The sequence below is a fragment of the Dendrobates tinctorius genome, unplaced genomic scaffold (assembly GCF_039654945.1).
Source record: "Dendrobates tinctorius isolate UK_male_01 unplaced genomic scaffold, ASM3965494v1 ptg000142l, whole genome shotgun sequence".
NCBI classification, from domain to species: domain Eukaryota; kingdom Metazoa; phylum Chordata; class Amphibia; order Anura; family Dendrobatidae; genus Dendrobates; species Dendrobates tinctorius.
The window spans coordinates 126607-140767 of record NW_027361809.1 but is presented as its reverse complement, the minus strand read 5'-3'; the positions used below and the strand labels follow the sequence as shown (position 1 = coordinate 140767).

The following is a 14161-nucleotide window of genomic DNA, read 5'->3' as shown; positions in this document are numbered from 1 at the left end:
GCGAGGGCTAGTGCCGCGGCACTCATCAGCTTTCAGCAATGGTTGTTGCAAGCTTGGAGATTGTCATTTCCACTATATGGCTCAATACCGTGGAATTACCAGGTACAGAACAACTGATTTTCAAAATCAAATCTCCTATGAGGAATAAAAATTTAAGCAAGAAGAAAAATGAATTTATAAATACATAAATGAAAAAAAATTGATCCACCCTCCTGCTTTTCCCAGTTTAAAAATATTCAAATAAAAAAAATTACATGTCCAATATCTCTGTATCGGTAAGCGTGCAATATATGAAAATATAGATTAATTAGCCTGCGCTGTAAACACCGTGTAGAAAAGAAAATTGATTGCCGTCAAATAAAAAGTGATCAAATCGTCATATGGACACTCAAATGGTGTATTATAAAAACTACAGCTCGCCACGCAAAAAACAAGCCCTCGCCCAGCTCCAGCCACAATAAGATCAAAGCATAAGGGCTCTCAGAAAACAGTCACAAACCAAAAAGTCCTGACAATTATTTTAGCTGCTAAATAAAATAATAATACTACAAGTTTGCTATTGCTGTAATTGTACTGACCTGAAGAATCACATTACCAGGTCATTTTTACCGCACACTGACCACTGTAAAAACAACAACTCCCCCCATCCCAACCTGCAAAGAAGAAAAAATGGCAGAATTGGATCAGTTTTCATTATTTTGCTGCACTTTTAATTTTTCCGGCACATTATACAGGAAAATGATTGGTGTCATACAAAACTATATCCAAGTCAGTGGCGGATTATAATGAGGTCAATCTGGGCGGTAGCCCAGGGCCCAGTGGTGTGGGGGGGCCACCAGTCCTGTGAAATGACCTCATTATAATCCGCCACCGGCACTGGGAATGCGGAGAGGACGGCGCCGCCCGGGACAGGGTGACCAGAGCCGGCATTCACTGGAGGCTCAGCGGGCAGTGACAGGCGCGGTAAGTGTGAGAGGTGCCGGGGAGAGCAGCTGCTGAGCTGGCCAGGCCTGTGCGCTGATGTGGAAGATGAGGGAGGGGAGAGCCTGAGACACTGGAGGAGGCTGCAGGTGCAGGACAGCTCTGAGGGCAGCGACTCCAGTGACACCATCCTGATGAACCGGCAGGCAGAAGGTGAGGGCAAGTACGGGAGTGTACACCTGGGCGCCGCTCCTGTACATGGGCAGTAGGGGGCTGTCACCTGTGCTCCTGATTAGTGACTGTGCTGGCGATTGGCCTGGGTCGTGCCGGCGATTAGTGACTGTGCTGGTGATAGGCCTGGGTCGTGCCGGCGATTAGTGACAGTGCTGGTGATAGGCCTGGGTCGTGCCGGCGATTAGTGACTGTGCTGGTGATAGGCCTGGGTCGTGCCGGCGATTAGTGACTGTGCTGGCGATTGGCCTGGGTTGCGCTGGTGATTATTGACTGTGCTGGTGATAGGCCTGGGTCGTGCCGGCGATTAGTGACTGTGCTGGTGATAGGCCTGGGTCGTGCCGGCGATTAGTGACTGTGCTGGTGATAGGCCTGGGTCGTGCCGGCGATTAGTGACTGTGCTGGTGATAGGCCTGGGTCGTGCCGGCGATTAGTGACTGTGCTGGTGATAGGCCTGGGTCGTGCCGACGATTAGTGACTGTGCTGGTGATAGGCCTGGGTCGTGCCGGCGATTAGTGACTGTGCTGGTGATAGGCCTGGGTCGTGTCGGCGATTAGTGACTGTGCTGGTGATAGGCCTGGGTCGTGCCGGCGATTAGTGACTGCGCTGGTGATTAGTGACTGTGCTGGCGATTGGCCTGGGTCGTGCCGGCGATTAGTGACTGTACTGGCGATTGGCCTGGGTTGCGCTGGTGATTAGCGACTGCGCTTGAGGCAGCACTCACGTGACACACTTGTGCCCTTACCAGAGTGGGCGTGGCAAGAGTAAAAAGTTAGTAACTTTACAAGAGCCAATCAGGAACGCCCATCACTCCGGTCTCCAAGGTAGAGAGAGGACAAGGACAGCGGGCCAACAGGTAGCCCCGCCCTCTGCATGACGTCACGTGAAAACAAGTAGGCTGGAGAGGAGAGGTTTGGCTTCAGTTGGCGGGCAGAGCTTGGCCTGCTCGCTACACTTATGGGGAGGGGTCTGTTCTCCGATGTCTGTCAACTCCATGAAGCTACGGAGCCCGGGTCTCTCAATGGAAGTAAGGGAGGGAGTTCCCGCCTTGCCGGGCGAAGGTGACGAATACGAGAGCTTACCGGAGGGAGTCTCTCCGCTGACGCACATGACGGCCGGAGCTGTGGCTGGGATTCTGGTGCACACAGTCATGTATCCGGTGGACTCTGTCAAGGTGAGAGCCCGTCAGGGGGCGGGCCGGGTGACAGGTCTCATGGCACTGTGCATGGAGCATGGCTGTGACAGGACAGTGATACATCATCACCTACTGTGTGTGCTCTCAGCCGCCCCCACAGGGTGACCAATATGATGGAATGTGGGAGAGATCGGAAAACTCGCTTCGCTTTCCTTAGGACTTGGGATAATCCATCAGTAAGTGATTGGGGGGGTCAGCGGAGCACAGGTGCTGCTCACTGGTCTTTGGGGCTGAAGTTCACCTCTAAGTACTTTCTGCCTTGTAATTCCTATGAAGGCAGCGGTGTGGAGGCTCCATAATAATAATAATGATGACCCCGTCGCATGACCCTGCTGCTTTACCGGGGGTCCACAGAGTCTGAACAGTCCGGGGCCCTGGCTACCTTTAATCCACCCCTGATCCAAGTAGAAAACAAGGCCTACGTCCATGGAAAGATGAATTGTGGCCCTTGGAGAAAGGCTGGTGAAAAATAAAGAAAAATCACCCGATCTTGAAGGAGTCCATATCTTTTTTTGTTGGCAGCAGTGGCTGTGGCATTACGCCACGTGCTGAAACACAACTGTACTGAAGTAATGAGACAGGTCTGATCTTTAGGTTGTGTGGAGCCCTGGCCTTATCCTATGGATGCCTTCACATTGCATTTAGGGACACGTTCGCTGGTCCCGTTGGGGCGTACATCCGAATCCTCCGCAAAATGGCATCCGGACAAATACGCGCCAACGGGGCCATAGACTGTAACGGTGCCGGCAGAGCGAACCTTCACAGGAGGCGGACATTCAGAGGTAGTCTACGAGAGCCCTCACCTTCACACGCTGTGCCTTCCCCTGTAAATCCTGCCTTGCACAGACACTTGTATGATGTTGGCGTGTCCTGGCATATGGCGTCGATGTGGCAGTCATCTGTGCCAAGGGCGCACTCGTCAACACCTGTAGAGAGAGAGGAATGAAGGGGTTAACTGCCATTATTCCACTCCAGTATGTATAATACTAAACGCAATGGCGGCAACATACGCTGATATAATATATAGATTAATTGCTGAGGAAACGCTGTTATATAATCCGAGGACAGGAATCCAGCTGCACCAAAAAATCTCCTGGAAGAAAGAGCAGGATCCCAGAGATATCCTGATGCCGGGCCGCGCATGTATCTGGCCAGCAGGGCACACGGCCATCGCTGGCATGACTCTCGCCATGGCTGGGGCGGACGGCTGGCAGGCGCGCCTCCCGTGGGCACAGCGAGCAGCAGTCATGGTTTATGGACAGAGCGTCGGGATACTGACGCGGTTCTGTAAGGGAACAGCTGCCAGACATTGCGATGTGAGCGCGCCGTGTGAACGCGGCCCTTACAGGCTGTACACTCAGTCCCCATATTTGTGGGAACGTGCACGCCATGGCAGATAAAGTAGTGCCATGGTAAAAAAGCCAAGCTGAGGAGAAGCAGCTCCTGCAAAGTGGGAAACTGGAAGCGTGGTCAAAACACATTTTATTTCCTTATGATTGATGAAAGCAGAGAATTCACTTGATGCGGGGAACAAGGTCTCCAGTGGACGCACAGTGACTGTGGAGACGACATTCAGAACATTAATGTACATTGATTGCTTCTTTTTCATTAAATATGACGCCATTTTGTCACTACATAAAGGGTTTAAGGACGCTACCCATAGCAACCAATCAGCTTTCAGCTTTCATTTTTACAGCGCCACACGTGATTAAAAAAGCAGTGATGTAGTTGGCTGCTAAAACCTAGGACTATATAGAAGCAGTGATTTGATTGGCTGTGTGGTTTAAAGCTGGGTATATAAAAGCAGTGATGTGATTGGTAGCTATGGACAGTATTCCTTTCTGTTACTGACACCCAATCTCAAAGAATCCAATCAGAACACTTGTTTCATTTCCTATTTTCCACTACAATTAAGAGCTGAAATGTGATTGGCTGTCTCCTCAGACCAATCTTCCATATTTTGTTTCGGTGTTTATTTTCATGAATCGACTGATGCCACACATGGCGGCTGCGTCACCCGAGGAGGTGAGTGGACGCCGGACAGCGGCTCATATCGGTGACTTATCATGGCTGTGTAATTATTTCTCATCTGAGCTCGGTCTGCCTTCCATGGCTCATTATCATGGCCGCTCTCCTCCCTGGGAGGTAATGTTCGGCCTCTGCTTTCTGTCAGTATTTCACAGGTCGGCTGTTCTCCAACTCTCCCAATCCAGGGCCGCCATCATGTCCACAACTAAGAGCGGCAGAGACGAGCGCGAGACATGTATTCTATAAGCCACCGCCATATTAGCAGGTAGCTGGGGACGCCGTGGTTCAGGACTCCAGGAAAGCTGAGTGGTGGCTCTCTTCATCGCTTCGCCTCTATTCACACCACACTTGTGCCTTGCGCCCGGGACTCTCCTCGCTCTCACTGCATCCATAGGTTTCATCAGACTCCGCAATTGTGCTGCATTTTTTGCCGCTTGGCAGTTTCCACAGGTGCAATACCACACATGGCCAGCATCACTCTATGGCAGCACTGATCCTACCTGCATGAATTGACAGGATAGCCTTGCTGGGACATGTAGGCCTACAGCCCACATCCTCAGTCACACAGTGATGGCCCGTACCTGTGACTTCTCTTGGGCTCGCTCACTCCCACATGAAATACTGAACTGACTACATCCCATGAATGAAGCGTCTGCCACCAGGGAACTTGACTGGAAAGCTGAACTTGGCAAAAAACCCCTCCATGTAAGAGATGGATCTGTTGGCTGAGGGTCACGTATCAGGTCACAGCGAGCGGGATACTAGGAGCATTGTGAGCATTAATGGGGGAGAGATACTGGTCGTCATGTGGAAACGGGGGAAAAAAAGACCAGGGGACAGACCACCGCGATCACATCCGTAACCTGCGAACACCCCTCTTACATCATATTTTACATTCCGGTCATAATTCTACCATGACATCATATTTCAAACTCTTGTCACATCCAGAGCTGCATTCATAATTCTACCATTACATCATATTTCATACTCTTGTCACATCCAGAGCTGCATTCATATTTCTGCCGTTGCACCAAATTTTACACTTCTGTCACATCCATGGCTGAATTCACTATTCTGCCATTACATCAAATAATATCCTCAGTCACATCTAGAGCTTCATTTGCAATTCTGAAGTTACATCATATTTAACTCCATATCCAGAGCTGCATGCATAATTCTGCTGTCAGCTGATAACCAGAAATGCATTCACAAGGTTACTGTTGGATCATATCCAGAGCTGCATTCCTGGAACTGCCGTTACCTCACATTTTACACTCCAGTCACATCCAGAGCTGTAATCCTAATTCCTCAGTCACATCATAGTTTATAGAAAGAACACCGTGAGCACAACTCAAGATGGTGGTAAGGTTAGGTTCCCAAACCGTTAAAGCAACAAATATGAACCTAGCACTCAACTTAAAGGTATTTGCAAGGCGGTTTATTGTAGTACACAAAAAAAGACGTTTCTGTCAATGTGACCTTCTTCAGTTACGTGTGGTATATAGATTGTGTAGAGCTTATAGGCATCTATCAGAAAGGACGATGGTGCTTTAGGCATTGAGGAGAATGATCTCTCTAAGGTAATGAGCTTGTCGGTATATAGGAGAGGGGAAAACGTGCCTCAAGATGCGGTGTCCACCGGCCATGGACACAATCTATATACCACACGTAACTGAAGAAGGTCACATTGACAGAAACGTCTTTTTTCGTGTACTACAATAAACCGCCTCACAAATACCTTTAAGTTGAGTGCTAGGTTCATATTTGTTACATCATAGTTTATAATCCAATCATATCCAGAGCTGCATTCCCAATTCTGAAGTTACACATCCTCATCCAGAGCTGCATTCCCAATTCTGAAGTTACACATCCTCATCCAGAGCTGCATTCCCAATTCTGAAGTTACACATCCTCATCCAGAGCTGCATTCCCAATTCTGAAGTTACACATCCTCATCCAGAGCTGCATTCACAATTCTGAAGTTACATCATATTTTACACTCTATCCACATGCAGAGTTGTATTCACAGTTCTGCTGCGTATTTTGCTAAGGACCTCATATATAAATTACTGCACGATACCCACATACCATATCCCACCATCACACTGCCCCCTGCCCTTTCAGATCATGCTCCAGAGCCTCGCACAGGGGCCTCTTCTATCTATATCATCCTATGTATCTGACACTGGGAAAGAAGGGTGACAACCAATATGACTGGAAGAGGGATATGTACATAGTGCTGGGTGAGTGAAGCTCCAGGGGTCAGGACTATGCAGACATCTTGTGTCACAGCACTACTGGTTTAACCCATGAAATTCCACACAGCTGTTTGGAAAGGTCAATCCAGGACAGTACATTCACACATCACCCCCCCAAATGTTTCCTCAGAGGTTCTGGGGGTGATTGGGGGCAGATGCAGATGCTCACTTCTGTTTGTCTTTTAATAAGGGGTCCTGTAGATGCCCCATGTAGCCACAGGGACCTTTAAATGGAATTGACTAAATACTACAATTACAGCAAGTCCTGAAACGTTCCACTGAGAGTTGTAGTTGGATGGTATCCGTTGTACCAAGGAATAAACCCAAACCCAGTCTATGTCAGTGGGTCATGCTGGTGGTTGTAGTTATACTGCGAGCAGGCTTCCCTGCAGCAGAGCAGGGGTTAAACATCACTGGAAAAAAAAACCAGAAAAACAAGCCAAAACAATCCAGATAGGTCACGCTTGAATTTGTAGTCCCACACATCATTTCCAGGGGCCATGAGGATTATCGAGACTGGAAACGACTGCAGCAGACCCTCAGCTGTGTCAGCAGGACTACTTCCAGAAAGTAGACAGGAATGTTTCCATTCACTGACAGCAAGCACGGGAGCTTCAAATCCCTAAATACAAAGTCTGTAAGAGAGTTGCAGAACTTTCACTATCTGATAATGATGGGTTATTACATGATGGCGGCAGGCGACACATACCAGGCAAGACAATGGGGGCGCCCTATAATCTCTCTCCCACGTCACGGGGTCAATGTCACCAAATAAAAATGACGTCAGTAAATAAATTCTCTGCATTCCTGGTATTGATACCATCGCTCCACTAGAACAGAAATCTGGACATCTACAAGAGCAGGACGCTGCCTGGATACATGGTGCCCAGTCATGGAGCCACTTCACCACACTGAGCTCCACGTTCACACCTCTGCGTCATTTTCATCCCTTTCTGCATCCAATGGAAATTATTTCTAGTAAATACTCAGAATTAGACGCTTCTTATGAAATGCCACAAAATACATTTCAAAAGAAGCACAGATCACATCAGTGCAGGAACCACATGGACATAATGCATGGCTGAGAGGTGCGGATGTCACCCAGGGACCACTGTAAGGAGGTGTAAGAGAAGGGGGTACTCACCACTGTGTGTCCGACTTGCGGGATGAGATGAAGCGCAGAAAGGGAGCAACAGTAGCAACAATTGGAGGGGCCTCATAGTGACAGCTAGGGGGCGCTCCTCCAGCCCCACACAGGATCTTTAGCCCTCTATCACTTAGCTCCGCCCTGTGTCCCTCCTCTGAGGAGCTGCTGCCTACCCCAATCCTGAGGCTCCTCAACTGTGTGTGATATAGCTATTCACTTTGTAGAGAACTAACTTTCCCTGTGCTTCGCTCTTGTCCCAAACACTTTAAACACTGACACCAACCATTCTGCGGTTCTCTTTCCCTTTAAAGTGACTCTTCTCTATTCCTGACTTTTCTCCTGCCCCTTCTTCCTTTTTTGATTTTGTTTGTTTTCCTTCATTCCTCAAACAGACCCATCTGTTACTATGTTGCCCCTTCTCTTCTACTGCAGACCCCTCTCTTACTATGTTGCCTCTTCTCCTCTTCTGCAGACCCCTGTCTTACTATGTTGCCCTTTCTCCTCTACTGCAGACCCCTGTCTTACTATATTGCCCTTTCTCCTCTTCTGCAGACCCCTCTCTTACTTTGTTGCCCCCTTCTCTCCTGTAGACCTCTCTTACTATACTTCCCCCTTCCCTTCTCCTGCAGACCCCTCTCTTGCTATGTTGCCCCTTCCCCTCTCCTGCAGACCCCTCTCTTACTATATTGCCCCCTTCCCCTCTCCTGCAGACCCCTCTCTTGCTATGTTACCCCCTTCTCCTCTCCTGCAGACCCATATCTTACTGTTGTTCTTTCTCTCCTGCAGACCCCTCTGTTGCCCCCTTCTCTCCTGCAGACCCCTCTGTTGCCCCCTTTTCCTCTCCTGCAGACCCCTCTGTTGCCTCCTTCTCTCCTGCAGACCCCTTTCTTACTATGTTGCCCCCTTCTCGTCTCCTGCAGACCCCTCTGTTGCCCCCTTCTCGTCTCCTGCAGACCCCTCTGTTGCCTCCTCTCCTGCAGACCCCTCTGTTGCCTCCTCTCCTGCAGACCCCTCTGTTGCCTCCTCTCCTGCAGACCCCTCTCTTGCTCTGTTGCCCCTGCAGACCCCTGTGTTACTATATTGCCCCCTTCTCCTCTCCTGCAGACACCTCTGTTGCCTCCTTCTCTCCTGCAGACCCCTTTCTTGCTCTGTTGCCCCTGTACACCCCTGTGTTACTATGTTGCCCCCTTCTCCTCTCCCGCAGACCCCTCGCTTGCTCTGATGCCCCCTTCTCCTCTCCCGCAGACCCCAGTGTTACTATGTTGCCCCCTTCTCCTCTCCCGCAGACCCCTCGCTTGCTCTGATGCCCCCTTCTCTCCTGTATTACTATGTTGCCCCCTTCTCCTCTCCCGCAGACCCCTCGCTTGCTCTGATGCCCCCTTCTCTCCTGTATTACTATGTTGCCCCCTTCTCCTCTCCCGCAGACCCCTGTGTTACTATGTTGCCCCCTTCTCCTCTCCCGCAGACCCCAGTGTTACTATGTTGCCCCCTTCTCCTCTCCCGCAGACCCCAGTGTTACTATGTTGCCCCCTTCTCCTCTCCCGCAGACCCCAGTGTTACTATGTTGCCCCCTTCTCCTCTCCCGCAGACCCCTGTGTTACTATGTTGCCCCCTTCTCCTCTCCCGCAGACCCCTCGCTTGCTCTGATGCCCCCTTCTCTCCTGTATTACTATGTTGCCCCCTTCTCCTCTCCCGCAGACCCCTGTGTTACTATGTTGCCCCCTTCTCCTCTCCCGCAGACCCCAGTGTTACTATGTTGCCCCCTTCCCCTCTCCCGCAGACCCCTCGCTCGCTCTGCTGCCCCCGTACAGACCGTCTCCTCTCCGGCTGCCCCTTGGCTGCGCTCCTGCCCCGCGCTCTCCTCGGTGTCTGAGCCCGGAGCTGCTGGAGATGATCCGGCCGCCCCTCCTCTCCTCTCCTCTCCTCCCTCCCCCCGGTCCTGCTGTGTCTGCCCCATCGGCACCTTTCTCCCTCCTCTTCTGCCCCCACCCCCAGCCCCTGACCCATCCACAGTGCCTGAAGCCAGGGGAACTACAGGTCCCAACATGTCCTGGTAGGTTGCTGGGAAGGCTGGCATTTGTAGTCCTCCCCCTCACCTTAGCTGCACTTGGCATGCAGAGGTTAACTCTCAGCCTCCCTGTAGCCCCCTCCCTGTGCACACCTTACACCCACTTCACACCCTCCTGTCGCAGAGTCTTGTGTATTCCATCTGCCCCAGGTCCAGTCTACAGAGAGTTAAAGAGGTGCCCCTTCCCCCAGTTCATGGCATCACCTGAACCTTGGGGGGCACCGCCGCTGCTCCCCACTATGCGTCCAAACCAGAAGAAACGCCACCAAAACGAACACGCTAAATGGTCACCGCGGCTGTGGTGGCAAAATCAGAAACGGGAAAAGCTCCTCGATCGGAAATTTCCATTTTTTTTTATTACATTCCTGAATTAAATCTGCAGCGATAAATCTGTTACTTGAAATGGTTCAAAGAGTTTTGTCGTGTACGCGCCTGGCGATCAGCGGGCTGGCACAAACTCAACCACACCGTGACATCCCGATCGATCGCCGCCATATACTCGTTACTGGAATCTGAGAGTCGTCGAAAAGTTACAAATTCATCAATCCCAATGTAGACTCTTACGTAACCTCAGATGTCGTAGGGAAAGTCACACCGGATCTACTGGAGACGTTCCACGGGTAACGCAGCGGCCACGTGACACCGCGGAGCCAATCTGACCGGGCTCCATCCGCTCGCAGCTCACCACCTATGTAGGGGCTTCGGGGTGACAACAAATCGAAGAATGTGACGCAAATCACATCCTCCTGACCGTGAACATTTCTAGAAGAAAATACTTTTCTTGTTTCAAGAAATTGAAGTTTCTATATTTTGTGTTCTAAAAAAGGTAAAAAATAATGTTGAATCCATTATGGCGGCCACCACAGCAGTGACTGGTTCATGGTGAAGTGGACGCAGTCTTTTCATCAATTCGCAGCGGTTTGTAAATCCACCTTTGTCCATTCTATGGCCGTTATAAATCTCTGGCTCTGAAAGTCTCGGCTGTGGTTTTAGCTCATCTGAAAATATTTTTCCAGAGAAAACAAGTTTAAAGAAATCTCTGTCAAAGTAGGAATCACTGCTACAGGTTTGTGCAATATTATATATCCAAGATCCCAGTCACATTACAGGTTCTAGAGTATCAGACAATAGTCAGATTACAAGATCTAGAGCATGAGACAATAATCAGATTACAGGTTCTAGAGCGTCAGACGTTGGTCATATTACAGGTTTTAGAGTCACATACCTCAGTCATATTACAGGTGCTAGAGCCTCAGCCGATAATCATATTACAGGTTCTAGAGCATCAGACAATAATCAGATAACAGGTGCTAGAGTATCGGACAATAGATTACAGGTTCTAGAGCATCAACCAATAATCAGATTACAGGTTCTAGAGCATCAGACAATAATCAGATTACAGGTTCTAGAGCATCAGACAGTAATCAGATTACAGGTTCTAAAGCCTAAGACATTGGTCATATTACAAGTTTTAGAGTCACATACCTCAGTCATATTACAGGTGATAGAACCTCAGACAATAATCAGATTACAGGTTCTAGAGCTACAGGTTCTAAACAGGGCCGGCCCGAGAGATTACGGCGCCCTAGGCGAAACTATTTTGTTGCGCCCCTACTATTCTTGGCAGTAGATGAAAACTTGGGATATAAATTTAGGAGCAAAATAAACCACAACAACAATGATTAATTAACTCTCTCCTAACTCTTTAATCTTCTGAGAAGTTGTATAGGACAAATATATACAAAGTAATCAATAACACAAAACAAAAACGACCATAGGTAATTAAAATTTTTGTTACCTTGCCTTTTTTTTTTTAAAAGGATGACACTAAGTCACCGAGATTAATTTGTTTAGCAACTTCAGATTCTATCGAAATTGTTGCCAACCCAACCAACCTCTCTTGCGTCATAATTGCCCTTAAATATGTACACTTTTCTTTCCATCCCTAAAACTTTTTGCCTTTTGAAAATATTTTTTATAATTTTTTCTATTTTTTCTCTGGCGCCCCCTTTGGGTCAGTGCCCTAGGCGGCCGCCTAGTTCGCCTATATGTTCGGGCCGGCCCTGGTTCTAAAGCCACATACTTTGCTTATTTTACAGGTACTAGAACCTCAGACTTCAGTTATATTACAGGCTCTAGAGCAACATGCCTCTGTCGTATTACAGGTACTAGAGCCTCGGACCTTGCCATATTATAGGTACTAGAGCCTCAGACCTTGCCATATTACAGGTTCTAGAGCCTCAGACCTCATCATATTATAGGCTCTAGAGCCTCATACCTCGTCATCGTACAAATTCTAGAGCCACAGAGCTCGTCATATTACAGGCTCTAGAGCCTCAGACCTTGTCACATTACAGGTTATAGAGCCTCAGACAACAATCATATTACAGATTCTAGAGCTCAGCAGATGAGATGATGTCATTACATCATTACAACGTGCCCGCTGTATCGAGATGTCTAGAGGACCTGGACACACCACGAAGAGACCGGAGCAATGGGAGAACGGGTAGAGGTATTTTTTTTTAATGTGGGGCCTATTATACTGTATTGAGCACTATGTGGGTCCCATTATACTGAATGGAGCACTTTGCTGGGACCATTATATTGTATGGAGCCCATTACACTGAATGGAACATCATGTGGGGCCTATTATACTGTATAGAGCACTATGTTGGGCCCATTATACTGTATGGAGCACTATGTGGGGCCCATTATACTGTATGGACCACTATGTTGGGCTCATTATATTGTATGGAGCATTTTGTGGGGCCCATTATACTGTATAGGAGCACTATGTTGGGCCTGTCATACTGTATGGAGCACTTTGTCGGGCCATTATACTGTATGGAGCATTATGTGAAGCCCATTATACTGTATGGAACGCTATGTGGGGCCCATTATACTGTATGGAGCACTATGTTGGGCACTTTATACTGTATGGAGCACTTTGTTGGGCCCATTATACTGTATGGAGCACTATGTGGGGCCCATTATACTGTATGGAACGCTATATGGGGCCCATTATACTGTATGGAGCACTATGTGGGTACCATTATACTGTATGGAGCACTTTGCTGGGCCCATTATATTGTATGGAGCCCATTACACTGTATGGAACATCATGTGGGGCCCATTATACTGTATAGAGCACTATGCTGGGCCCATTATACTGAATGGAGCAGTATGTGGGGCCCATTATACTGTATGGAGCACTATGTTGGGCTTATTATATTGTATGGAGCATTTTGTGGGGCCCATTATACTGTACGGAGCATTATGTGGGGCCCATTATACTGTATAGAGCACTACGTTGGGCCTGTCATACTGTATGGAGCACTTTGTCGGGCCATTATACTGTATTGAGCACTATGTTGGGCCCATTATACTGTATGGAGCATTATGTGAAGCCCATTATACTGTATGGAACGCTATGTGGGGCCCATTATACAGTATGGAGCACTGTGTTGAGCCCATTATACTGTATGGAGCACTATGTTGGGCCCATTATACTGTATGGAGCACTATGTGGGGCCCATTATACAGTATGGAACGCTATATGGGGCCCATTATACTGTATGGAGCACTATGTTGGGCCCATTATACTGTATGGAGCACTATATTGGGCCCATTATACTGTATGGAGCACTATGTGGGTCCCATTATACTGTATGGAACGCTATGTGGGGCCTATTATACTGTATGGAGCACTATGTTGGGCCCATTATACTGTATGGAGCACTATGTGGGGGCCATTATACTGTATGTAGCACTATGTGGGGCCCATTATACTGTATGGAACGCTATATGGGGCCCATTATACTGTATGGAACGCTATATGGGGCCCATTATACTGTATGGAGCACTATTTTGGGCCCATTATACTGTATGGAGCACTATATTGGGCCCATTATACTGTATGGAGCACTATGTGGGTCCCATTATACTGTATGGAACGCTATGTGGGGCCCATTATACTGTATGGAGCACTATGTTGGGCCCATTATACTGTATGGAGCACTATGTGGGGCCCATTATACTGTATGGAGCACTATGTTGGGCCCATTATACTGTATGGAGCACTATGTGGGGCCCATTATACAGTATGGAACGCTATATGGGGCCCATTATACTGTATGGAGCACTATGTTGGGCCCATTATACTGTATGGAGCACTATATTGGGCCCATTATACTGTATGGAGCACTATGTGGGTCCCATTATACTGTATGGAATGCTATGTGGGGCCTATTATACTGTATGGAGCACTATGTTGGGGCCATTATACTGTATGGAGCACTATGTGGGGGCCATTA

General features: G+C 48.5%; 1 protein-coding gene across 3 annotated transcripts in view; it reads right to left on the bottom strand.

The window, feature by feature from the left end:
* Positions 1-9651, bottom strand: part of SCUBE2 (signal peptide, CUB domain and EGF like domain containing 2) — an 84391-nt gene extending 74740 nt beyond the window's left edge. The window contains exons 1-2 of one of the 3 annotated variants that reach the window (XM_073545182.1): positions 7778-9651; positions 3151-3273 (exon numbers count right to left, since the gene is read on the bottom strand). In XM_073545182.1, the coding sequence (XP_073401283.1) occupies positions 3151-3273; positions 7778-7853 (199 nt within the window). In that variant the 5' untranslated portion in view covers positions 7854-9651. The remainder of the gene's footprint in view (positions 1-3150; positions 3274-7777) is intronic. The other 2 variants (XM_073545180.1, XM_073545181.1) reach the window with 2 other exon arrangements.
* Between the last annotated feature and the right edge of the window lie 4510 nt (positions 9652-14161).